The following is a 27,429-nucleotide window of genomic DNA, read 5'->3' on the forward strand; positions in this document are numbered from 1 at the left end:
TGTGCATAACGTGCAGGTTTGTTACATATGTATACTTATGCCATGTTGGTGTGCTGCACCCATCAACTCGTCAGCACCCATCGATTCATCATTTATATCATGTATAACTCCCCAATGCAATCCCTCCCTCCTCCCCCCTCCCCCCTCCCCATGATAGGCCCCAGTGCGTGATGTTCCCCTTCCCGAGTCCAAGTGATCTCATTGTTCAGTTCCCACCTATGAGTGAGAACATGCGGTGTTTGGTTTTCTATCCTTGCGACAGTTTGCTGAGAATGATGGTTTCCAGCTGCATCCATGTCCCTACAAAGGACGCAAACTCATCCTTTTTTATGGCTGCATAGTATTCCATGGTGTATATGTGCCACATTTTCTTAATCCAGTCTGTCACAGATGGACATTTGGGTTGATTCCAAGTCTTTGCTATTGTGAATAGTGCCGCAATAAACATACGTGTACATCAGAAAGGTTTTTAACAGGATAGATATATATTTGAATCTCAGGTTTTCCACTTCCAGCTATGATGGCTGATATGGTTTGGCTGTGTCTGCACCCAAATCTTATCTTGAATTGTAGCTCCCACAATTCCCACATGTTGTGGGAGGGACCGAGTGGGAGGTAATTGAATCATGGGGGCCAGGTCCTTCCCATGCTACTCTCATGAGAATAAGTCTCACAAGATGATGGTTTTATAAAGGGGAGTTTCCCTGAGGATACTCTCTTCTCTTGTCTGCTGTCACGTGAGACATGCCTTTCACCTTCCACCATGATTGTGAGGCCTCCTCAGCCACCTGGAACTGTGAGTCCATTAAACCTCTTTCTTTTGTAAATTGCCCAGTCTTAGGTATGTCTTTATCGGCAGCATGCAAATGGACTAATATGGTGGTCTTCAGTAAGTTTATTCCTCTGAGTCCTGTTTTGTAAAACAGAGATAATAAAATCTACTTGGCATAACTTTGAGAGTTAAATGAGATAAATGTCTACAATGGCATTGTTCAAGACATTTAATGAGAACTTCTGCCCTTCTCTTTAGCTCCCTTCTTGAAACAGGTGTTCTTGTTCTTTAACAAAGCAAATTCTACACTCTTCTTTCTCTCCTGGGATCTGTATTTCTTTTCTGTCTTACGTCTTTAATCTGAACCTCTCCAATGTCTCCTTCTCAGTTTATAGATTTATTACAACTCCCTCGTCCCTAAAAATATCAAACATTTCTAAACCCCTACTCTTGCTTTGTCATCTGATTAAGTAGCTTTTCCACATGTAACCATCCTTTTACCATCAACTTTTTGAAAACTTTCCCCTATTCTTTCTTTTCCCCATGCAGTCTTCGGTGATTCAACCCACCAAACTCCACTGACATGAAACTCCAGCAGCCTCCCAACAGATAATGACAGGGGATGGCTTCCTCTCTCTAGGATGTCTCACGATTGATTGCATCCCAATTTTCTTGTTTTTGCTTATCTTTTACTTGCTTGTTTGTTGTTGAATACCCATCTCCCTTAGCTTCCCAATTATAAGGCTTTCCTAATCTGATTCTTTCTTCCTACTGTTTAATAACTTTTCAGTTCTTTTAGCTAGCTGCATCCTCTTCTTTAGACCCCTTTTCAAATTAGTGTTTTTCTAATTTATTCACTACCTAGGTAGATGTCTAGAAGCTGGGCATGATGGAAGGTACTAAGATATGGCCCCTGTCCTCAAAGACCTTGCATTGTTGTAAGAAAGAGAACATTAAAACACCAGAAAATAATGAAGAGTAAGAAGAGCCAGGAATAGCCCATAATCAACTGCTAAGTGACAGAGGTTAGACCCTAAGTGAAACAGGAATTCAGAAAAAAATGGTGATCACTGTCAGTAAGAATTGTAGAAGGTTTCATAGGGAAGCAAATAATTATAGTATCAATATTTTTATTTTTTAGTTTTTTGCTTACCAGTTAATCTGTTAAAGAAGGGTGTCCTCTTACATTGAAATTAGCCTTTGGGTGGAATCTCTTTGTCTCTGACCCTTGTTGAAAAAAAAAAAAGTGAACTGGCTGGGCGCGGTGGCTCACACTTGTAATCCTAGCACTTTGGGAGGCCAAGGTGGGCAGAATGCCTTAGCTCAGGAGTTCGAGACCAGCCTGGGCAATATGGTGAAACCCTGTCTCTACTAAAATACAAAAAAAAAAAAAAATTATCTAGGCGTGGTGGCATGTGCCTTTAAGTTCCAGCCACTTGGGAGGCTGAGGCAGGAGAATCACTTGAACCCGGGAGGCGGAGGTTGCAGTGAGCCGAGATCATGCCACTGTACTCCGGCCTGGTGACAGAGACTCTGTCTCAAAAAAAAAAAAAAAAAAAAAAAAAAAAAAAATGAACATAACATTCCATCCACAAATAAATAAACAAAATCAGTATTTTTCTTTTCTTCTGTGTTCTTTTCTTTCTCCTCCTGTTACCTCTCTGAGTCATCTTAAGAAGGCATTACAACTATTCAAGAAGTCCACTTGATCTTTGCTCCTGAGTACATGGGAAGATTGTACTTCGTCTTCCTCTAAAGTTAGGCCCAGCAAAACATGTGACTTGCTTTGGTCCACAAAATGTGCACACATAATGTGTTACTTCCTTGCAGGAGTATTTAATTGTCTGCGCTTAAGTTTGCAGCCTGCTCCTCCCTTGCTTTAGTCATCATGCAGGTGCTGTGAAATCATGGTAGCCCAGGGAGCTGAAGCAATACAGAATGCTTTGCATGAGGGAAACAAAAAATAATTGTTACATAATTAAGATTGGTCAGTCTTGACTATATATTTTCTGATCTTTCAATATAAATACAAGAATGGAAAACATTAGGATTCTGATGATACGCTTAGTTCTTTCATTTTATTTTAGTTGTAGAGTATGTTTAAGAAAATTTCAGGGAAGAAAAAATGTAACTCATTAATTTTTTGATGTCAGTTAAAAGGATTTTACACTATGCCATCAGCCATCACAGACCACATAAAAACCTGTATTCCTAGTGCCATCACTTTGCATGTTAATGTGAAGAGACCATCAACTCTCCAGATTTTTCTTAATAAACAACATAAGTCTTAGAACTGTTGGCCAGTTTTTCAAGTCAGAAACTTGAGTCACCCTTGAATTTTCTTCCTCCTGTATATATAAGTAATCACAACTCCTGTTGATTCCACCATCTAAACTTAACAACAACAACAAACTTTCTCTCAAGTCCCAGTGGGCCTCCCAGACATGCGGTCCATGTGCACTCTGGTGACATGGTGCCAATGGACTCTCCATACCACCTCTGCTTCCTCCACTCTAGTCTCCATGGAACAGCCAGAACTTCCCTACTTGAAACCATTCTGTTTGCCATTCAAATAAAATCCTCAACATTATGCAGAGACTCTGAATTAATTTCCAGTTTCCTTTGTTCTGCCTCTCCTGCCTTCAAGTTCCCTACTCCAGCCATTCTGACCCCTCTCACTTCCTTCAAATTAGCGTCTCTTGATCTCCATCTCTGAATCATTGAATATACTGACATCGCTAACCCAGAATCCTTCTCTAATTTTTTTCTTAGTTAATTCATTTGAATCTTTCCCATATCAGCTTATATGTCACACTTCTTGATACACAGGCAAAACTAAAAAAAATTTGTTGACTTATTCTCCTATTCATTATTCCAGTTGAGGTTCTCATCAACTCCTATCCATATTGTTGAAATAGTTGCTTACTCTTCTCCCTGCAATCCCTCTATCCCCTTCAATTACAGTGCCCATCACGCAGATGCTAGTTGTCTGGGCATGAAACATTACTAGATATAATTTTCTAATTTTACCCTTTAGTTATTAGTATCCTCCTTGCTTGTCTCATTTAATTATATCACCCCATCTTAATACAATGATTGGGTATAATAATTAAGTAAATAATCTTTTGATTAATATACTGATTAGTCACAATAAATTTTATTTACTGAAAAATCTTTTATTGGAGTTGAGTGATTTATCTATGTTGTCTTAAGAGTTAAATGCTGCACCTTCTTATAATGCACAGCATAACTTGAAATTCATTTGCTTGATAACTGCACCAAAGTTTAGAATTTTTTGCTAAAAATAGATTATATGTTACAAAGCCAGAGTCATGTTTTCATGTCTTTTCAAAGCCACTAAATCACAGTTTAGTATCATCAGGTATACTGAATTTTATACAGCTTACTTTATAGGCAAAAATTGTAAGCATAATTCAATTTCAATAGATACAAAATCTAATAGTAAACTATCCAAAAGTATATATAATCTATATTGCTTCTTTCAACAAAGGAAGCAGTAAAAAGTATCATTTCTGAGAACTAGACAACACTGAGAAATTAAAAGAAGAAAAACACTGGAAACTAACAAAGCAGTGCTAAATATAGCCAGAAAAATAGGAGAGATAACTTTATAACTCTACAATTAAATACATCTTTATGTATGTAGGGAATCAATACTTCAGCAAAAAAATTCTTAATTAGAAAGTATAATATGATTTGTAAAATAAATATATGACTACAATATATATATAAGATACACAAATAAACATTTTAATGGCAGCATAATAGGTCTTGTCCAAACATAGAGAAACATTTTGGTTATGTAAAAGTATTAGTATTGTTGACTAAGACTACGCAAGTAAGATCTAATGGAACTCCCTCAGTGCTTGATTTATCTAATTGAAGATTTGTTTTGTTTGTTTTGCGACAGAGTCTCGCTGTATTGCCCAGGTTGGAGTGCAGTGGCATGACACCAGCTCACTGCAACCTCTGCCTCCCGAGTTCAAGTGATTTTCCTGCATCGGCCTCTCAAGTAGCTGGGATTACAGGTGCATGCCACCACACCCAGCTACTTTTTTGTATATTTAGTAGAGATGGGTTTTCACCATGTTGGCTAGGCTGGTCTTGAACTCCTGACCTCAACTGATCCACCTGCCTTGGCCTCCCAAAGTGTGAGATTACAGGCCTGAGCCACCACACCGGACCAAAATCAAGTTCTCATGGTACTTATTTCAGAAGTAGATTTCACTGTTCACTAATTTAGCCCTTCATAAGTTCAGGTGCTATTACATTTACAAATCTGGGGATATAAATATAAACCATGCAGACATCCATTTGGATGACTATCAGTTATTTTTCTATGTTTGGGTAGACTAATTTGGCGATTCCCAAATTGGTATGCCTCATTCTAGGCAGGCTTTTCTATATAAAATAAAATAACTTTTTGTTTTTCCATTTCTATGTCTTTTGTAAAGCTGAGGACAACTAAAGTGATAGTTACATTGCGAAAATAGACATGACCATAAATATTGGCAAAATCATTATTTTTAATTTGTTTCTGTTTTTAAGTTTTGCAGTAATAAAAGAGAGCACATTACATGGCATGTATTACTATCCTTGTAAAAATTGTAAGAAACTAATAATGGGTAATTTTACATTTGCTAGCTAATGGTATGGTACAAACAAACATTTATCAAAATAAAAATGAGGTCCATATGCATATCAACTATTTATCTTAAGTATCATTAGAAACTATAGAGCCCCAAATGAACTCTTGAGGGTAAAGCTCTTAAAATAAAAAATAACATTTTAAGTGCAAAGCTATTACAAACTCATTTGATATTCATTTTAATTGCAATGACTATAATGAATATACTTTGTATTCGAACAGATGTCACAAGTACTACTACAGAAGTTCTAATATAATTCAGTCTTAGTTAAGAATAAGTAAGTGGATATTTAAAATTGAATGTTACCATGAAGGAGGAAGAAAAAAAAAACCATTACAGTAAACATTAGCTCCTTTAAAAAAACAAATTAAAGATTTTTATTAAATTGTGTTCTTTCTTGTTTTGACATATACAAAATACAATAATACAAGGAACTTGCTGTCTCAACCACTCCTTTTCCTTGCATCAGCTATTCTGTAGATTAGTAGGCCTAGAAAATGAAAACTGGGACTATAAAAAATGACTCAGAAGGGTAAGCTGAAATTCACTTTACAATATTTAGAGACTGGTATATCAAAAGGATTAAAAAATTGTATTATGCCAATTTATTTTAGCTGAAGGAGGTAACTACGTATGCCATTTTATTTCAGTGGGTCAGACAAGCCCTAATATTCCCTTTAATCTTCTCCCACATGAAGGACTAACACCTTAAATTCCAACATGAGAAATCTTCATGCCATAAATTAAAGACAGTGTTTCTCAATGTGTGGTTCACAGAACTACCCATGGATGTTTGCTAAAAGCAAATATCTTGGGGCCCCAACCAACCTCTATGAAAGCCTGGGAGTAAGGCCATTCGATCCACACTTTGACAAGCAACCTAAAAACTCTGATGCACACTCCTGCCTAAAACAACCGCCCCAAGGTTGGATGAGGCAATACGCAAAGCTACCTATTATTCACTTCATTTGAATCAGCAAATCTTTGTTAAGTACAAATCCTTGTGAATCAAAGATTGGATATATATAGGATGTCCAAACAGGCAAGAAACTTATGAGAAACTGATTTTTAAAGTACAATTTATTATGTACAATAATAATCTACAAATGACAGGAAACCCAGTATCTGGATGTCTGGAAATACAAAGAAAATAGTATATTTACTCTTCAGATTAAAAGTTTACTCTTGATTTCAATTTAGCAGTTTTTCTCGTGAAAGGCGTATCTGGAGATTAAAGAAAAATGTCTTTATCTCATTATTAGAAAATGCAACTAACATAGTGCGTAATAACAAGCTTATCCCATGTTTCCTGATGTTTTGTACATTTTATGTTTTGTAAAGGAGAGTGGTTATGTGTGTGAGGCTTCATGGTGGTTGAAGGGATGAGACAAGGAATGTCAATGATGGGGAAAGAAAGAAGCTGAACTGCAAGACCAGGAGCACTAAAGGTAAATTCTTTTCCCACCTCTAGTCTAATTCTCCTGGTACCTCAACTGTAAGTCGAACATATTTGGAAGCCATACTGTGTTTTTTAATTACCAGAGCAAAATTCAAAAAGTAAAAGCTGACTTTGGAGTTTAATAAAAGAAAGAAAGAAAATAAAGAACATAAAGCTGAGAGTACCAAGGTTCTTTCGCTGGTCAGGAATTTGCCCCCATTTCCACCCCCACCCCAGGACTGAAGACTAATTAACTGGAATCTGTGAAAAGAGCTTCAGTAAGGAGCAGCCGCTCATGAAACAGTGAAGACAAGCTGATGAGGCTCATTAATGGCTCTTATTGCCCTTGGTCTTCTACATATAGTCTTTGACTTTCCCTAACACTGAAACCAGATCCAGTTAAAACACACACACAAACACACATACACACACCCCTACGAGAAGTGAAAGTGAATAGAAAAAAGAGTTGTGCGGGTTCTCAGCACGATCTCTAGACCAGCAATATCAGCATCACTTGGGACCCCACTGTATTCATCTGCTCAGGCTTCCATAACAAAATACCATAGATTGAGTGGCTTCAATGACAGAAATTTATTTTCTCACAGTTCTGGAGGTTGGGAAGTGCTGGCTGATTTTGTTTCTGGTGAGGGCTCTCTTCCTGGCTTACAGGTGCTGCCTTTTTGCTGTCCTCACATGACAGAGAGAAAGACTTCTTTCTGTTTGTTCTCCTGAGGCCACCAATCCTATTGGACCCCACCATTATGACCTCATTTAATCTTAATTACTTACTAAAAGCCAAATCTCCAAATACAGTCACATTGGTGGTTAGGGCTTTAACAGAGGAATTCTGGGGGAACATAATTCAGTCCATAGCACTCACTATAAATGCAAATTCTCAAGCACCACCTGAGACCTGCTGAATCAGAAACTCAGGGAATGGGGCCCAGCAAACCAGGTTTTATTATCTCACCAGATACTGTAATGCCAACTAAAGTCTGAGAAGTACTGGCCCTCAGGATGAAGTCCCAACTCCACAGCACAGCATTTCCTTTCCTTCCTAGTCTACTCCCACACTTCCTTTCTGACCTTATTTCTTAGAGGATACTCTGTCTATAATTCTAGCACAAGGCTTTCCACATAGAAGCACTCACATTTTCACAATATTGTGTACTATTGTTATAGGAGCTATTAAGAAATTATTAAGAAATTATTTTAGGCAAATAGAGGAGAAAAGGGGTCCTTGGAAAGTTTTTGTTTCTTTTAAAGCAGCTCCAAAAATGTTTCTTGTCTAGCAGGAAAGCCCAGGCTCTTAGAGTCAGCCTGGCAAGCTTTGATGTGCAAATACCAGCCATTAGAAACGGGGTCCACCCAAACATGGAGATTCCTGCCTTCTTCTTCCTTGCCCTCACAAGTACCTGGCAACATGGCCGCCCCCACATATCTGCATGTGGGTAGAGCATCATGGGCCCTTCATTTGCACATTAAAAGGCTAGGGTGGGAGGGCCAGTTTTTCCCCCTGGGCTAGGTGAATAACATGCCTGGTCAAACCAATTTCCTGAGCCCTATGCAAATCAGGTACCACCTCCTCCATCCTCCTCATATAAGCAGCCACTTTACCACCACACACCGGGTTTTCTCTCATTGGAATCCTCCCTCTCTCTGTCTCTGTACGGGGGAGGTGTTTTTTTCTTCCTTCTTTCTTGCCTGTTAAACGCTCCTCTCCTTAAAACCACTCCACGTATGTCCATGTCGTTTTATCCAATTCTGCGTGAGATTAAGAACCATGGTGTCCCTTTAGTCATTGGAGCCCTATCACTGTTTGCTTATAACTCTTCTCTGTAAACTACTCCGTACAACATTGCTTTCAATTCATCACTGTTTTGGGGCATCCAACAGCCCATTGGTCTCTGACATAGCACAAAGTTGTTTAACATGATTTTAAAAAATCAATATACTACTTGCTACTTATCATGTCCTTAAGTGTATCAAGTCTTATAAGTATTTAGTATATTACCTTACGAAATTCTCCCAATCACCCTGAAGTAGGCATTATGATTTCTGCTTGACAGAAAAAGACACTGGAAACTGAGGCTTAAGGTCAAGAGGTTTATTGTACAACATGGTGACTATGATTAATAGCAACGTATTTATCGTATCTTGAAAATTGCTAAGCATGGATTTTAAGTGTTTGCTTCACAAAAAATAATAAATGTAGGAGGCAAGGCATATGTTAGAGTTAGCCGTTCCACTATATATATATATTTCTAAACATATGGTACATGATAGACATATACAATTTTATCTGCCAATTAAGGTAAAATTTTAAAAAGAGGTCAATTAACTCCCCCAAAGTGACATACTTGGGAAGTGGTAAGGTTGGAAATTATGAACTCATGTTTCTTTAACTTATTTCCACTGTGTTTTACTACAGACACAGAGATGCAGTTTTCTGACAACATCTCGAATTTACTGCCAAGACTCCCAGAGCATATGGGACTTGTTGCAGTAAAGTTATTTCCAGTATATCTTTTGGAACCGCTCTATTCTCTACACCCCGACACAGTCTTGCACACACGTATGTGTGTTTGCATGTGCACACTCACACACACACTAGCAAATTACTAAAAGTTGGCCATCATGAAAACAAAAAATCAGGCTAGACTTCTTGAGACAAACAGGTACCGTATAGCGACCACTGGGAAGAAAGAGCTCTAAATTCTATCACTATTCTATATCCTATTTGACTGTAGACAATTTTTAGAATGCTTTCATCTTTACATTAAAGACACCACAAACTCTCAAAGGGAATTGCTTGAATGTTCACAAGGAGCTCTGATAAACTTGGTCCCACAGTCACTACTGATAATTAAGCACTAGAAGCATATATGCACATAAAATTTAAAAATCCATAAGTTTAAAACAACAGACTACTTTTTCTTCAAAATCATTCTTTCTTAGCTTCATTCCGCAGACACCATGCCAAACGATTCTGTTTTACTTATTTACAGCTTCCTTCCTACTGAAGACTGGACTATAAGATAATGAACCACACCTGTTGGATTATTTAGGTAATTCCAGGCACCAGCTGAGATAGTAATTAAAAGTAACGTTCCATTCTCAGCCTACCTGGAGTGTTCAACAACCTTGACATCTTGCAGAAATAGGAGACATACTGCTCGCAGTACTCGGCGCTGTCAGTGATGGCACTTATCTGGTCCATGGAGGCGCTGTAAACAAGCTGTGTCACTGAGTATTTTTCTGGGTTGTAGGCGACCACAGTCGTCTGCATCTGCAAGTCATGAGACACTATGGTCCACACTTTGTCCTCTGTAGGGAGAAAAACAAACAGGACCCTGGATCATTAGTATGCAAATGCTTCTCCAAATGTCAGAAAATAATTGAGCTACACTTAAATAGTCTTTTTACTGAGCTGGTGTAGAACAGTGTTAAGGAGAGCAATCCTTAAAACATCCTCTGCTCTTTGCTCTTCCCTAAATTCTGCTTATGACGACAAAGTAGGAAAGCTATATATATGTGAGTGTGTGTGTGTGTGTATATATATATATATATATAAATATATATATAATATATATGTATATATATTTTTAATTGGGATGGAGTCTTGCTCTGTCACCCAGGCTGGAGTGCAGTGACCGAATCTCCGCTCACTGCAAGCTCCGCCTCCCAGGTTTACGCCATTCTCCTGCCTCAGCCTCCCAAGTAGCTGGGACTACAGGTGCCCGCCACCTCGCCTGGCTACTTTTTTTTTTTTTTTTTGTATTTTTTAGTAGAGACGGGGTTTCATCATGTTAGCCAGGATGGTCTCGATCTCCTGACCTCGTGATCCGCCCGTCTCGGCCTCCCAAAGTGCTGGGATTACAGACCTGAGCCACCACGCCCAGCCTAGACAGCAATATTTTTATTGAAGACAAACACAAGATACCTCCTGAAAACAAGGCAAAAAATAAAAATAAAATAAAATAAAATAAAATAAAATAAAATAAAATAAAATAAAATAAAATAAAATAAAATAAAAGCTTTTGTATCTGGTTAGTGCTCTAACATCTGCAGCATTGAATATCAGGCTCATTATGTTCCAACTTCTTCCTGACTGTCATCCATCATTCCTCTGGTGGACTGGATTTTCTCTTTCCTAAATGAACTATGCTCTCTTTCAAGCCTCTGAGTCTTCCTACGTGGTGTTTGCTCGAATCAGAATATGTATCTTCATCTTGTCAACAAATGTTCTTTTCACCCTGACCTTTTAGGCAAAATTAGACATTGCATTCTCTGCTATTGAAATGTTCTATACATGTGGAATAAACCAAGTGAGTAATTATCTTGGTGATTTTGACCCTGAAAATTTCAGTGTAAGAAAAGAAGCAGATCCAAAATAGATAAGGTTAAATGAAAGCTCCATATACGTTTAAATTTTAGTTAGAAGCATCACTAAGAACCTAAGATAATGTTATCTAATTTTAAGTGTGGCGTATGTCTTGCCTCTGTGCACTGAAAAAGCTCCTAAACAAGGACCAATCTCATGCACCAGACTGTCATCACTAAATACCATTTCCTCTAAGATAAAACTAGGATCCCTGGAGAAATGATGGCTTCTACGGCTGGAAATGTGCAAGATGAAAGATGAGCCAGGAACATATCCCACTAGAAAAAAAATAAGCAATTAGAGACTGAGGGCAGTTCAGAAACACCCAGGGCCAAAGAAGGGCCAGTTTTCACATCAACAAGAATATTCTGCAATGGATTAAGGCATCTCAAATACATTTAAATTCTTAAGTTTATTAAAATTGTTAAAAATCTTTAACTTTGGAAGACGCTAGGCAACCAACTTATTATTTTGAATATTGGTGAATGAAGAGAAGAATCAAGCCTTTGGCCTATCTTTGTTACAGGAACCTTAATGAAACCAAATATTGTCTTGATGGAAATATTTCAGCTCATAAAAGAAGACTAAATGATGGGATTAGAGTATCATCACTTCCTAACTTCTGACACATTTGGTAGGATCTAAGCAATGATTATCAATGGCTGCTAATATAATCACAAGTGAAACCAGACATGATGCACCTTTGGATGAAAATGCATAATTAATGTTACATGTAATGTAGTATTGATAAAAATCAAGCATGAATTTGACCAAGTTTATAGACCTAACTGTGGATTTCCAGAATATACAAGGGAGAGAGGAACACATAAAATGGCACACAGGGAAATACTCCATGAAATCCATGCCATGGGAAACTCTATAGACCAATATCATTTTATCAACTGATAAATTAAAAAGGAAGGGGATAGAGAGGAAAGAAGTGGTGAGAGAGAGCAAGAGCGAGAGAGAGAGAGAGAGAGAGCATGGTAAATGGCAACTCCATTCTTACAGGAGCTCAGGACAAACCCAGGAGTCACCATTAATGCCTCTCTTCTGCTTTGATCATCCAGTCTGCCCATGAATCCTGTCTGCTCTACCTTCAATGTATTTCCACAATTTGAACACACCTCCTGCCAACCCACCACCACTACTAGGATCAAAGCCATCCTGATTCCTAACCAGTCTGCTGCTTTCCACCCTTGCCTCCTCACATCTACATTCAACACAGGAGTAACAGTGAGGCTTTTCAAATATAAGTGAGATTCTGATACTCTGCTCAAAACTCTCAATGGCAGCGAGTCTTGTAAAAGTCAAGTCCTTAAAACAGCTGAAGTCCCTCTGTGACCTGGCTTCTTCTGCCTCTATGCCCTCACACGCCAATCCTCCCTCCTTGCTCCTTTGGCACCAGCCACACAGACCTTTCATTCCTCAAACACATCAGCAGGGTCCCTCTTTAGTGCCTCTGCACCTGCTGCTTCCTTTGTCTTTCCTTGGCACCCTCAGGACCCACTCCTTCTCCTCCAGCGCCAGCCTTTCCTTTCCCATTCTACAGCTGCTCTCTGCCTCCCCACCCTGCTTTAATTTACTCCCTAGCGTTCATCTCCCCTTTATTTGTGCACATTTTATTTTTTTTAAGTCTGCCTCCCCACATTAAAAGTTAAGAAGGCAGAAATTGGCATATAATAGGGCTTAAAATATTAGTTGAGTAGAAAAATGAATTAACAAAAGTTAAACACTACATGTTCTCACTCATAAGTGGGAGTTGAACAATGAGAACACATGGACACAGAGAGGAGAACATCACACACCAGGGCCTTTTGGGTGTGGGGAGAAAGGGGAGGGAGAGCATTAGGACAAATACCTAATGCATGCGGGGCTTAGAACCTAGATGATGGGTTGATAGGTGCAGCAAACAACCGTGGCACATGTATACCTATGTAACGAACCTGTACGTTCTGCACATGTATCCCAGAACTTAAAGTAAAAAAACAAAAAATAAAACAAAAAAGCAAAAGTTAAATAGATCCAAGCTACTCAATCTAGAACAGTTTAAAGTCATTTTGGTCCCAGTTATGGCTTGGCCAGGACTATCCTGTGAGACTCTAGAAAAGCGACCTCATCGTCTAGGCTCTAAATCCCTTTCAGCTATAACCACAAGCCTCTCTACCAGAGCACTTTCCAGTTTGCTCTTCTGGAATGAATTAGAACAAGTTCAGTTACAGTGTCCCCCATAGTAATATATTTTCTGTAGAATAAATATATTCCAGTTTTACCTTTAGCCTCTTTGTAACTGCCTTCCTTTAGTTCCTCTGATAATCAAAGAAGCCACATCATATTTTAGTAATTCTGTCACTTTCTGACGTGATTCTGACAATAAATTGTTCGTCATTTGTGTCCAGACCTGCAGATTTACCTTCACCTATGTTCACTTAATTAAAAATATATTAATTAAATTATGTTGGTTTTTACCTTTTCTGTTGCAATCGGCCTCTGGCATAAAACACTCAAGTGTCTGACACTGCTTCCATTTTTTTATTTTTTTCCTACAAATCTCTATCAAGAGCCTTGTCCTGCAGCAGTACTCCAAATCTTTCTTTGACTCATGATGGAATAGCATTCTAACCTGATGTCTTTTTTGAAGGGTCATAAACGTCTTTTCAATATAATGGCCATAAAGGCAAGCATTAATTTAAGCAAATAAAACAAAATGGTCACCCATTTACAGTCTCTATCTTACACAACTTCAATAACTTTAAAAATATTACCCTATTTGCTGAGATTGAAGAGTCTCTACTTGGTTCCTAGTGACTTCTCAGCCCTAAACTCTATTTCTGCCCCTCTCAACACAAACATTCCTCTGTCAAACCCCTGTGCATTATCTGTTATATGTTTGTTTTGTAACACACCCATCCATTAAACAAATATTACTGAGTGCTTACAATATGACAGACACAGCTCTAGGGAATGTGTCTAGGGAATATATCTAGGGAAACCACAGTGCAATAAGCATTTGTACATTTTTGGAGCTTTGGTTGGGTGTGGTGGCTCATGCCTGTAATCTCAGAACTTTGGGAAGTTGAGGTAGGAGGATCACTTGAGCCCAGGAATTCAGGACCAGTCTGGGCAACACAGCAAGACCCTGTCTCAAAGTTATTTTTTAAAATTCAATAAAATAAAAAAAATTTGGAGCTTATGTTCTTCCATTCTAGTGGGGAAAAACAGATCATAAACAAAATAATTAAAATTAAACACACACACACACACACACACACACACACACACACACACACATATAGTTTGCCAGTGATAATGGCAGGAAGAAAAAGCTAAATCAAGGAAGGGAAGGACAGACCCTGTGAATGGGGATTGCCTTTTCAAATACAGCAAAAGCTGCAAAAGACTTCACTGAGAAAATGACATTTGAATGTATAAGGTAGTTATCCAGCAAGCCATGTGAATACCTGGGGAAAATATTCCAGACAGAAGAAATACAAATGCAAATGTTCTAAGTCTGGAATTTTCCTGGCATCATTCAGGTATACAAAGGGGCCGCTGAGTGACAGAAGGAAGAATAGGATGAAGTGGGATTTAGAGATGGACGGGCATGGGGAGAGGATGACCAGGAGTCTGCTATATCCTTTGTAGTCAAAGGAAAACAAACAACTGTTGGCATTGGAGGATTTTGAGCAGAAAAGCAGCATGCTATAACTTATTTATTGATATATTATTCTTCAATGAAATTATATTTTGGAAAGATTTGAAAAGAAATACACATGCACATATGTATGTATTTTATAAAGTAATTAAATTTTTTTTATAGCCTCATGTCATTTTTTTCTAGGAAAGCACAATTTTTACATTTTTATTTCCTTTCAGTATTTTTGGGGGGTACAGGTGGTTTTTGGTTACATAGGTAAGTTCTTTAGTGGTGATTTCTGAGATTTTGGTGCACTCATCACCTGAGCAGTGTACCGCTGTACCCAATATGTAGTCTTTTATCCCTCACCCCTTCCTACCCTTCCCCCCAAGTCCCCAAAGTCCATTATATCATTCTTATGCTTTTGTGTCTTCATAGATTAGCTCCCACTGACAAGTGAGAACATAGAATATTTGGTTTTCCATTGCTGAGTTACTTTACTTAGACTAACAGTCTCCAGCTCCATCCAGGTTGCTGCAAATGCCATTATTTCATTCTTTTTATGGCTGAGTAGTATTCCGTGGTGTATATCTACCACATTCACTTTATCCACTCTGGCTGATGGACTTTTAGGCTGGTTCCATACTGTTGAAATTGCAAATACTGTTGCTGTAAAAATGTGTGTGCAAGTGTCTTTTTCATATAATGACTTCTTTTCCTCTGGGTAGATACCCAGTAGTAGGATTGCTGGATTAAATGGTAGCTCTGCTTTTAGTTCTTTAGGGAATCTCCATACTGTTTTCCATAGTGGTTGTACTAGATTACATTCCCACCAGCAGTGTAAAAGTGTTTCCACTTCACCACATCCATGCCATCTGTTATTTTTTGATTTTTTAATTATGGCCATTCTTGCAGGAGTAAGGTGGTGTGTTAGTCCATCCTCATCTTGCTATGAAGAAATACTCAAGATTGGGTAATTTATAAAGGAAAGAAGTTTAATTGACTTGCAGTTCCACATCACTGGGGAGGCCTCAGGAAACTTACAATCATAGCAGAAGGCACCTCTTCACAGCGTGGCAGGAGAGAGAATGAGAGTTGAGCAAAGGGGGAAAAGTCCCCTATAAAACCATCAGATCTTGTGAGAACTAACTTATTATCACAAGAACAAGATGTGGGGAAATTGCCTCCATGTTTCTATTAACTCCATCTGGTCCTCCCATAGGATTATGGTACCTATAATTCAGGATGAGATGTGGGTGGGGACGCAGCCAAAGCATACCATTCTGCTACTGGCCCCTCCCAAATCTCATGATCTCAAATCAATTCAAAACACAATCATGCTTTTTCAACAGTCTTCAAAGTCTTAGCTTATTCCAGCATTAACCCAAAGGTTCAAGTCCAAAGTCTTGTGTGGGGGCTCCAACCCCACATATCTTGTCTGCACTGCCCTAGCAGAGGATCTCTATGAGAGCTCAACCCTGCAGCAAACTTCTATTTAAACATCCAGGCATTTCCATACATCCTCTGAAATCTAGGTGGAGGTTCTCCAACCTCAATTTTTGACTTCTGTGTACCCACAGGCCCAAAATCGTGTGTAAGTCACCATGAATTGGGGCTTGCATCCTCTGAAGCAATGGCTTGAGCTGTACCTTGACCCCTTTAAACCAAGGCTGGAGCTGAATCAGCTGGGATGCAGGGCACCATGTCTCAAGGGCCTAACTCACAAAAGATTTTTCCCTCCTAGGCCTCTGGGCTTCTGATGAGAGGGCTGCTGTGAAGGTCTCCGACATGCCCTGGAAACATTTCCCCCATTGTCTTGGTGATTAATATTCAGTTCCTTGCTGCTTATGCAAATTTCTGCAGCCTGCTTGAATTTCTCCCCAGAAAATGGAGTTTTCTTTTCTATCTCATTGTCAGGCTGCACATTTTTCAAACTTTTATGTTCTGCTTCCTCTGAATGCTTTGCCACTTAGAAATTTCTTCTACTAGATACCCTAAATCATCTCTCTCAAGTTCAAAGTTCCACAGATTTCTAGGGCAGGGACAAAATGCCACCAGTCTCTTTGCATAGTAAGAGTCACTTTTACTCAAGTTCCCAATAAGTTCCTCATCTTCATATGAGACCACCTCAGACTAGACTTCATTGTCCATATCACTATCAGCATTTTGGTCAAAACCATACAAGTATTCAAACTTTCCCACATTTTCTTGTCTTATTCTGAGCCCTCCAAACTGTTCCAGTCTCTGCCTGTTACCCAGTTCCAAAGTTGCTTCCATATTTTTGGATATCTTTACAGCAGCACACCACTACCCAGTACCAATTTATTGTATTAGTCTGTTCTCACACTACTGTGAAGAAATACCTGAGACTGGGTAATTTATAAAGGAAAGAGTTTTAATTGACTCACAGTTTCACATGGCTGAGGAGGCATGAGGAAACTTACAATCATGATGGAAGGCACCTCTTTAGAGCAGAGCAGCAAGAGAGAGAATGAGAGCAAAGCAAAGGCAGAAAAGCCCCTTATAAAACCATCAGATCTCGTGAGAACTAACTTACTATCACAAGAACAGGACTAGGGAAACCGCCCCCATTATCCAGTTATCTCCACCTGGTCCCTCCCACAACACTGGGTTGGGGATTATGGGAACTACAATTCAAGATGAGATTTGGGTGGGGACACAGCCGAACCATATCAGGTGGTATCTCACTGTGGTTTTGATTTGCATTTCCCTGATAAGTAGTGACATTGAGTATTTTTTCACATGTTTCTTGGCCATTTGTTTACCTTCTTTTGAGAATTCTCTACTCATGCTCTTTGCCCCCTTTTTGATAGGATTTTTCTTTTGTTGTTGTTGCTGATTTGAGTTCCTTATAGATTCTGGGTATTAGTCCTTTGCCAGCTACATAGTTTGCAAAGATTTTCTCCCACTGGGTTGTCTGTTTACTCTGCTAATTATTTCTTTTGCTATGCAGAAGCTTTTAGTTTAGTTAGGTCCCATTTATTTATTTTTGTTTTTGGTGCATTTGCTTTTGAATGCTTTGTCATGAACTTTTTGCCTATGTCAATGTCTAGAAGAACTTAACTGATGTTATTTTCTAGAATGTTTATGGTTTCAGGACTTAGACTTAAGTCTTTGATCAATCTTGAGTTGAATTTTTACATAGGAGATGAGGATCCAGCTTCATTTTTCTACATGTGACTTGCCAATTATCCCAGCACCATTTGTTGATTAGGGTATCCTTTCCCCACTTAATGTTTTTGTTTGCTTTGTTGAAGATCAGTTGGCTTTAAATATTTGGCTATATTTCTGGATTCTGTATTTTGTTCCATGCCTGTTTTTATACCAGTACCATCCTGTTTTGGTCTCTATAGCCTTGTAGAATAGTTTGAATTTGGGTAACGTGATGACTACAGATTTGTTCTTTTAGCTTAGTCTTGCTTTGGCTATGCAGGCTTGTTTCTGGTTTCATATGAACTTTAGGATTGTTTTTTATAGTTCTTTGAAGAATGATGATGGTACTTTGATGGAAATTGCAATCTGTGGATTGATTTTGGCAGTATGGTCATTTTCACAATATTGATTCTACCCATTCATGAGCACTGGGTTGTGTTCCCATTTGTTCGTGTCATTAATGATTTCTTTCTGCAGTGTTTTGTAGTTTACTTTGCAGAGATCTTTCACTTCCTTGGTTAGGTATAGTTCTAAGTATTTTATTATTATTATTACTTTGTGTGGCTATTGTAAAAGGGATTGAGTTTTTGATTTGTTTCTCAGCTTGGTTGTTTTTGGTGTATAATAGTGCTGTGTACATTGATTTTGTATCCTGAAACTTTACTAAATTCATTTATCATATCTAGGAGCTTTTTGGATGAATCTTTAGGGTTTTCTAGGTACATGATCATATCATCTGTGAATAGCACAACTTTATTTTCCTCTTTACAGATTCCAATGCCCTTTATTTCTTTCTCTTGTCTGATTGCTCCAGCTAGGACTTCCAGTACTATGTTAAATAGTGGTGGTGGGAGTGGGCATCCTTTTCTTATTTCAGTTCTCAGGGGGAATGCTTTCAACTTTTTCCCATTCAGTGTAATGTTGCTGTGGGTTTGTCATAGATGGCTTTTATTACATTGAGGTATGTCCCTTCTATGCCAATTTTGCTGAAGTTTTCAATCATAAAGGGATGTTAGACGTTGTCAAATGCTTTTTCTGCATCTATTGAGATGCTCATATGATTTTTGTTGTTAATTATTTTATGTGATGCAACATATTTATTTACTTGTGTATGCTAAATCATCCCTGCATCCCTGGTATGAAACCCACTTGATAATGGTGTATTATCTTTTTGATATGCTGTTGGATTTGGTTAGCTAGTATTTTGTTGAGGATTTTTGCATCTATGTTCATCAGTGATATTGGTCTATAGTTTTCCTTTTCTGTTATGTCCTTTCCTGGCTTTGGTATTAGGGTGATACTACATAGAATGATTTAGGGAGAATTCCCTTCTTCCCTATCTTTTGGAATAGTTTCAATAAGATTGGTACAAATTCTTCTTTGAATGTCTGATGAATTCAGCTGTGAATCCATCTGGTTCTGGACTTTTTTGTTGGCAAATTTTTTTTACTACTGTTTCAATTTCACTATTTGTCATTGGTCTGTTTAGAATCTCTATTTCTCCCTGATTTAATCTAGAAGGGTTGTATGTTTCCAGGAATTTATCCACCTACATTAGATTTCCAGTTTGTAAAGGTGTTCATAGTAGCCTTGAATGATCTTTTGTATTTCTGTGGTATTGGTTGTAATATCTCCTGTTTTGTTTCTAATTGAGCTTATTTGGATCTTCTCTCTTTTTTTCTTGGTTATGCTTGCTAATGGTCTATCAATTCTGTTTATCTTTTCAAAGAACCAGCTTTTTTTCATTTATCTTTTGTATTTTTTTGTTTGCATTTCATTTAGTTCTGTTCTGATCTTTGTTATTTCTTTTTTTCTGCTGGGTTTGCATTTGGTTTGTACTTGTTTTTCTAGTTGCTTGAGGTGTGACCTTAGATTTTTTATTTGTGCTCTTTCAGACTTTTTGATGAGGGCATTTAATGCTATTAACTTTCCTCTCAGCACCACTTTTGCTGTATCCCAGAGGTTTTGATAAGTTGTGCCACTATTACCAATCAGCTCAATTTTTAAATTTCATCTTAATTTCATTGTTGACCCAATGATCACTAAGGAACAGGTGATTTAATTTCCAAGTATTTGTATAGTTTTGAGGGTTCCTTTTGGAGATAATTTCCAGTTTTTTTCCACTGTGGTCTGAGAGAATACCTGATATACTTTTGATTTTCTTAAATTTATCAAGACTTGTTTTGTAATCTATCATATGGCCTATCTTGGCAAAAGTTCTATGTGTTGAAGAATATAATGTATATTATATTCTTATATAATATATAGTTGTTGGGTAGAATGTTCTGTAACTATCTGTTAAGTCCATTTGTTCTAGAGTATAGTTTATGTCCATTATTATTACATTATTATTTTTTGAGACAGTTTTGCTCTTGTTGCCCAGGCTGGAGTGCACTGGTGCAATCTCGACTCACTGCAACCTCTGCCTCTGGTGTTTAAGTGATTCTCCTGCCTCAGCCTCCCAAGTAGCTGGGATTACAGGCACCCATCACCATGCCTGGCTAATTTTTTGCATTTTTAGTAAAGACAGGGTCTCACCAGTTGGCCAGGCTGCTCTTGAACTCCTAACCTCAGGTGATCCACCTGCCTTAGCCTCCCAAAGTGCTGGGATTACAGCAACAAGCCACAGCGGCAGGCCTATGTCCACTATTTCTTTGTTGACTTTCTGTCATGATGAACTGTCTAGTGCTGTCAGAGGAGCATTGAAGCCCCCACTATTATTGTGCTCCCATCTCTTATCTTATCTCATATCTTAGGTCTAGTAATAATTCCTTTATAAATTTGGGAGCTCCAGTGTTAGGTGCATATATATTTAGAATTGTGATTTTTTCTGTTGGAGTAATTCTTTCATCATTTTATAATGTTCCTCTTTGTCTTTTTTTTTTTTTTTTTTAACTGCTGTTGCTTTAAAGTCTGTTTTTTCCTGATAGAAGAATAGCTACTGCTGCTTGCTTTTGGTTTCCATTTGTGTGGAATATCTTTTTCCACCCCTTTACCTTAAGTTTATGTGAGTCCTTATGTGTTAGGTGAGTCTTTTGAAGACAGTAGATATTTGGTTGGTGAATTTTTATCCATTCTGCCATTCTGCATCTTTTAATTGGAGAAGTTAGGCCACTTATGTTCAACATTTACTGTTCTCTTCATCATGTTAGTTGTTGCCTTAATACCTTATGTTTTGTTTTTTAATTGTGTTACTGTTTTATAGGCCTGGAGACATTTATGCTTTAAGGAGGTTCTATTTTGGTGTATTTCAAGGGTTTGTTTCAAGATTTAGAACCCCTTTTAGCATTTCTTGTAGTGCTGGCTTAGTTGTGGCAAATTTGCTCAGCATTTGTTTGCCTGAAAAAGACTTGATCTCTCCTTCATTTATGAAACTCAGTTTTATTGGATACAAAATCCTGGGCTGACAGTTATTTGGTTTCAGAAGGCTAAAGATGACACCACAATTCTTTCTGGCTTGTAAGATTTCTACAGATAATTCTGCTATTAATCTGATAGGTTTTCCTCTATAGGTTATCTGATGCTTTTGTTCCAAAGCTCTTAAGATTCTTTCCTTTGTCTTGACTTTAGAGAACCTCATGACTGTGTGCCTAGGTGATGATCTTTTTGGAATGAATTTCCCAGGTGCTCTTTGAGCTTCTTGTATTTGGGTATCTAGATCTCTAGCAAGGCCAGGGAAGTTTTCCTCAAGTATTCCCTCAAATATGCTTTCCAAATTTTTAAATTTCTCTTCTTCCTCTGGAAAACCAGTTATACTTAGGTTTGCCATTTTATGTAATCTCAAATTTCTTGGAGGCTTTGTTCACTTTTGTATTTATTTTTTATTTTTTCTTGTCTTTGTCTGATTGGGTTAATTTGAAAGCCTTGTTTTTGAGCTCCAAACTTCTTTCTTTTACTTGTTCTAGTCTATTGTTGAAACTTTCCACACTATCATTTTTGTATTTCTCTAAGTGTGTCTTTCATTTCCAGAAGTTGTGATTGTTTTTCCTTTATGACATCTATTCATGCGGAGAATTTTTCATCTGTTTCCTGTATTTTGTTTTAATATCTTTTTTCTTTTTTTGAGGCAGAGTTTTGCTCTTGTAACCCAGGCTGGAGTGCAGTGGCACGATCTCGGCTCACTGCAACCTCTACCTCCCGGGTTCAAGCGATTCTCCTGCCTCAGCATCCTGAGTAGCTGGGATTACAGGCACCTGCCACCATGCTTGGCGAATTTTTTGTATTTTTAGTAGAGACGGGGTTTCACTATGTTGGCAAGGCTGGTCTTGAACTCCTGACCTCATGATCCACCTGCTTCCGCTTCCCAAAGTGCTGGGATTACAGGTGTGAGCCACCATGCCCAGCCTTGTTTTAATATCTTTAAGTTTGTTTTCACCTTTCTCTGGTATCTCCTTGAGTACCTTAATAATCAACCTTCTGAATTTTTTATTTGGCTATTCAGAGGTTTCTTGGTTTGGATCCATTGCTGGGGAGCTGGTATGATCTTTTGGGGATACTATAGAACCTCGTTTTGTTACATTACCAGAATTACTTTTCTGGTTCATTCTCATTTGCATAGATTATTTTGGTGGAGAGGTCTGAATCTCAGTGTCTCCTGTTCAGATATTCTTATTCCACAGGGTGATCCCTTGATGTGATGCTTTCTGCCTTACCAGGGATGGGGCTTCCTGAAAGCTGGAGTGCAGATTGTTATTGCTCTTTTGGGTCTGGTTACCAAGCTAGGCTACCAGGCTCTGGACTGGTGCTATGGAATGTCTACAGAGTACTGTGACGTGATCCATCTTCAGGTCTCCCAATCGTGGATACCAGCACCTGCTCTGGTAGAGGTGGCAGGGAAGTGAAGTAGACTCCATGAGAGTCCGTGGTTGTAGATATGTGCAGCGTGCTGGCTTTCTGGAATGTATGGTTATGTTAGCAGTGATGTTTTCACATGGACATACTCAGGAACTCTGGTTAGCCAGTATCTTGTAGGCAGTGGAATTAGGTGTTGTCTTCTCCTCACTGGGATGAGGGTTATCCTGTCATGAGTTGTTGTAATGGCCTGAGTTGGTTGGCCTCCAACTAGAAGGTGGTGTTTTCAAGAGAAAATAGTATTAGTGGAGGGATCTAAACTTGCCCTATGTTGGCCAGGGTAAGTATTTCAGTTTCTCAGGTGATGGGAGGGGCCATAAAGCTCCCAAGAGTTTATCTTTTGTAATCAGCTACTGAGAAATACTATCATGTCAGGGCAGGGTTAGACAGGTCTGAGCTCAACCTCTCCTTGGCTGGGGCTTGCTGCAGCCACTGTGGGGATAGAGGGTATTTCTCCGGCCAATAGGATTATGTTCCAAAAGTCATCTTGGCTGCCTCTACTGTGTCATATAGTTCACCAGGGAAGTGGGGAATAACTGTTAGTGAGAGGCCTAATCCACCTCCCATGCAGTTGGCAAGGCCAGTCTTGCTCACGCAGTTCCCCAATAAGACCTTGCTTGAGGCCATGAAATTCCCCACTAAAAAAAGCAAGCATGGCCCTTGCTCCTCTACATCTGCCCACTCCATCAGCAGTGGCTCCTGTGCTTGAATCTGCAGCAGCTCCTCCTAGTCCCCTGGACTTCACCTGAGAAAATCTGTGCCCAGTTGAAATAACTACAAATTTCAGTTGGGAGTTTCCTTTGCATTGTGACTACTTCCCAATTCCTCTGGCTGCCTTCTCCAAGGGCCCCTATACGATATCATCAGGGATGGCTTCCCTGGGCTTCAGCTGGAGACTGGGACTGCCTGCAAGCCATTTTCTGCTGCTACTTCTACTTTGATATTTCATGTGACTCCCTAAATCCATTTCAACTCCAGGAGAAGTTAAATCCTTCTTCTATAATCTCATGATCTGGATTTTCAGATCCCTCAGTGGAAATGTGTGTTCGGAGGCAGATTTTCCTTCTCTCACACTTTGGGAATGCTCAGTTTTTCACCTGTTTCATGAAATTTGTAGTAGCGTGCTGCTTCTTTCAAAGGATCTGTGAATCCTTCAGGTTTTCCTAGTATGTTCCTTTGTTGGTTCTTGGAGCAACAGATCACAGTGTGAGTCTCCACACATTGTTCTCTTCATCCGGGTGAGAACTGCACATTAGCCCTATCTCCTAACTCCAATCTTGTCCACCAAGTGCAGTGTCATGACATTTTCAAACAATTTCTTTGGTAATTGACATTTAAAAAGAAATTTCTTTGGTAATTGTGAGCATATGCAAACAATAATATATAAAGCCTATTTTGATGAAATAAAACAATTACTGTTGATGCATTTTACAAATTATTTTGTAATATTTGCATATTACACATTGCAGTAACTCCTTTGGAACCATAAAATTTTTAAAAATATTTTAATTTTTATGGACACATAGTAGGTATTTATATTTATGGGGCACATGAGATACTTTGATACAGGCATGCAATGTGTAATAATCACACCACAGAGAAGGAGGTAACCACCCAAGCATTTATCCTTTGTGTTACAAACAATCCAATTAGACTCTTTTTAGTTATTTTAAAATGTACAATTAAGTTATTATTGACTATAGTAACCCTGATGTGCTACCCAACAGTAGGTTTTATTATTCTTTCTATTTGTTGTACCTATTAACCATCCCCACTTCCCCCTTCAACCCCTCACTACCCTTCCCAGCCTCTGGTTACCATCCTTCCACTCTCTATGTCCATGAGTTCAATCGTTTTGATTTTTGGATCCCCCAAATAAGTGAGAACATGTGATGTTTGTCTTTCTGTGCCTGGCTTATTTCACTTAACATAATGATCTCTAGTTCCATCCATGTTGTTGCAAATGACTGGATCTCATTCTTTTTATGACTGAATAGTACTCCGTTGTGTATATGTACCACATTTTCGTTATCCACTCATCTATTGATGGACACTTAGATTGCTTCCAAATCTTGGCTATTGTGAACAGTGCTGCAATAAACATGAGAATAAAGATATTTCTTCCAGCCGGGCGCAGTGGCTCACGCCTGTAATCCCAGCACTTTGGGAGGCCGAGGCAGGTGGATCATGAGGTCAGGAGATCGAGACTATCCTGGCTAACACGGTGCAATACTGTGTCTACTAAAAATATAAAAAAATTTGTGGTGGTGGGCAACTGTAGTCCCAGCTACTCAGGAGACTGAGGCAGGAGAACGGTGTGAACCCGGGAGGTGGAGCTTGCAGTGAGCGGCGATCACACCACTGCACTCCAGCCTGGGCAACAGAGTGAGACTCTGTCTCAAAAAAAAAAAAAAAGAAAAAGAAAAAAATATTTCTTCCATGTACTGATTTCCTTTCTTTTGTGTATATACCTATCAGTAGGATTGCAGGATCATATGATAGGTCTATTTTTAGTTTCTTAAGGATATTTTGAATGCTTCTTAGTGGTTGTAGTAATTTACATTTCTACCAGCAGTGTATGAGGATTCCCTGTTCCCCACATCCTCAACAGCATTTGTTACTGCTTGGCTATTGGATATAAGCCATTTTAACTATGGTGAGATGATGTCTCATTGTCGTTTTGATTTGCATTTTTCTGATGATCAGTGATGTCTGGCACATTTTCACATGTCTGTTTGCCATTTGTATGTCTTCTTTTGAGAAATGTCTATTCAAATTTGTTGCCAATTATTGAATCATATTATTAAAATTTTCCTGTAGAGTTGTTTGAGCTCGTTATATAATATTCTGGTTATTAACACTGTCTCAGATGGGTAGTTTGTAAATATTTTCTCCCATTATGTCGGTTGTCTGTTCACTTTGTTGATTGTTTGCTGTGCAGAAGTTTTTTTTAACTTGATCTGATCACATTTATCCATTTTTGCTTTGGTTGCCTATGCTTGTGTGGTATTACTCAAGAAATTTTTGCCCAGACCTATGTCCTGGAGAGTTTCCCCAGTGTTTTCTTGTAGTAGATTCATATTTTGAGGTCTTCGTTTTAAGTCTTTATTTTGATTCAATTTTCGTATATGTCAAGAGACAGAAGTCTAGTTTCATTCTTCTGCATATGAATATTCAGTTTTCCCAGAACCATTTATTGAAGAGACTGTATTTTCCTGAGGGTATGTTCTTGGCATCTTTGTCAAAATGAATTCATTGTAGCTGTGTGAACTTGCTTCTGGATTATGCTTTCTGTTCCATTGATCTACATATCTGTTTTTATGCCAGCACCATGCTGTTTTGGTTACTCTAGTTCTGTAGTATAATTTGAAGTCAGGCAATGTGATTCCTCCAGTTTCGTTCTTTTTGTTCAGGATAGCTCTGGTTATTCTGGGTCTTTTGTGGTTCCAAATAAATTTTTAACTTGTTTTTTCTATTTCTGTGAAGAGTGTCATTGATATTTTCATAGGCATTGCACTGAATCTGTAGATCACTTTGGGAAGGACATTTTAACAATATCGACTATTTCAATTCATGAACATGAAATATCTTTTCACCTTATTGGCATCCTCTTCAATTTCTTTCACAAATGTTTTATATTTTTCATTATAGAGATCTTTCACTTTATGGTTAATTCCTAGGTATTTAATTTTATCTGTGGCTATTGTTAATGGGATTAAATTTTGATTTTTTGTTTCAGATTGCTCATTGTTGGCATATAGAAATGCTACTGGTTTTTGTATGTTAATTTTGTATCTTACAACTTTGCAGAATTTGATTATCAGTTCTAATAGTTTTTTTTTTTTTTTTTGTGGAGTTTTTAGGTTTTCCTGAATATAAGATCATATCATCTTATGATATGATCATTTAACTTCTTCCACTCCAATTTGGATGCGCTTTATTTTGTTCTCTAGCTTAGGATTTTCAATACTATGTTGAATAACAGTGGTGAAAGTAAGCATCCTTGTCATGTTCCAGATCTTAGAGGAAAGGCTTTCCGATTTCCCCCTTCAGTTCCTGTGCTTTTCTTATTGGCAGAGTTTTTATTATGACTTCGATCTTGTTACTTGTTATTCATCTCTTCAGGTTTTGAATTTCTTCCTGGTTAAACCTTGCGAGGTTGCATGTGTCTAAGAATTTGTCTATTTCTCCTAGATTTACCAATTTATTGGAATATAGTTGCTCATTGTAGTCACTAATAATCCTTTTAATTTCTGTGGTATCAGTTGTAATGTCTCCTTTTTCATCTCTGATTTTATTTATTTGGATCTTTTTTTCCTAGTCTGACTAAAGGCTTGTCAAGTGTGTTTAACTTTTCAATAAACCACATTTTTGTTTCATTGGTCTTTTGTATTGTTTTCTTCATTTCAATTTTATTTATTTATGCTCTGATCTTTATTATTTCTTTCTTCCACTAATTTTAAGTTTGGTTTGCTCTTGCTTTTCTATTTCTTTAAGCTGCAT

General features: G+C 38.2%; 1 protein-coding gene across 1 annotated transcript in view; it reads right to left on the reverse strand.

Moving 5' to 3' along the window:
• The window catches only part of CNTNAP2 (contactin associated protein like 2), a 1,672,147-nt gene that overhangs the window by 787,937 nt on the left and 856,781 nt on the right, over positions 1-27,429 (reverse strand). Inside the window, 1 exon segment of the mRNA XM_030933000.1 lies at positions 10,007-10,207. Within this exon segment, the coding sequence (XP_030788860.1) occupies positions 10,007-10,207 (201 nt within the window).

The sequence above is a fragment of the Rhinopithecus roxellana genome, chromosome 6, assembly GCF_007565055.1.
Source record: "Rhinopithecus roxellana isolate Shanxi Qingling chromosome 6, ASM756505v1, whole genome shotgun sequence".
NCBI lineage: Eukaryota > Metazoa > Chordata > Mammalia > Primates > Cercopithecidae > Rhinopithecus > Rhinopithecus roxellana.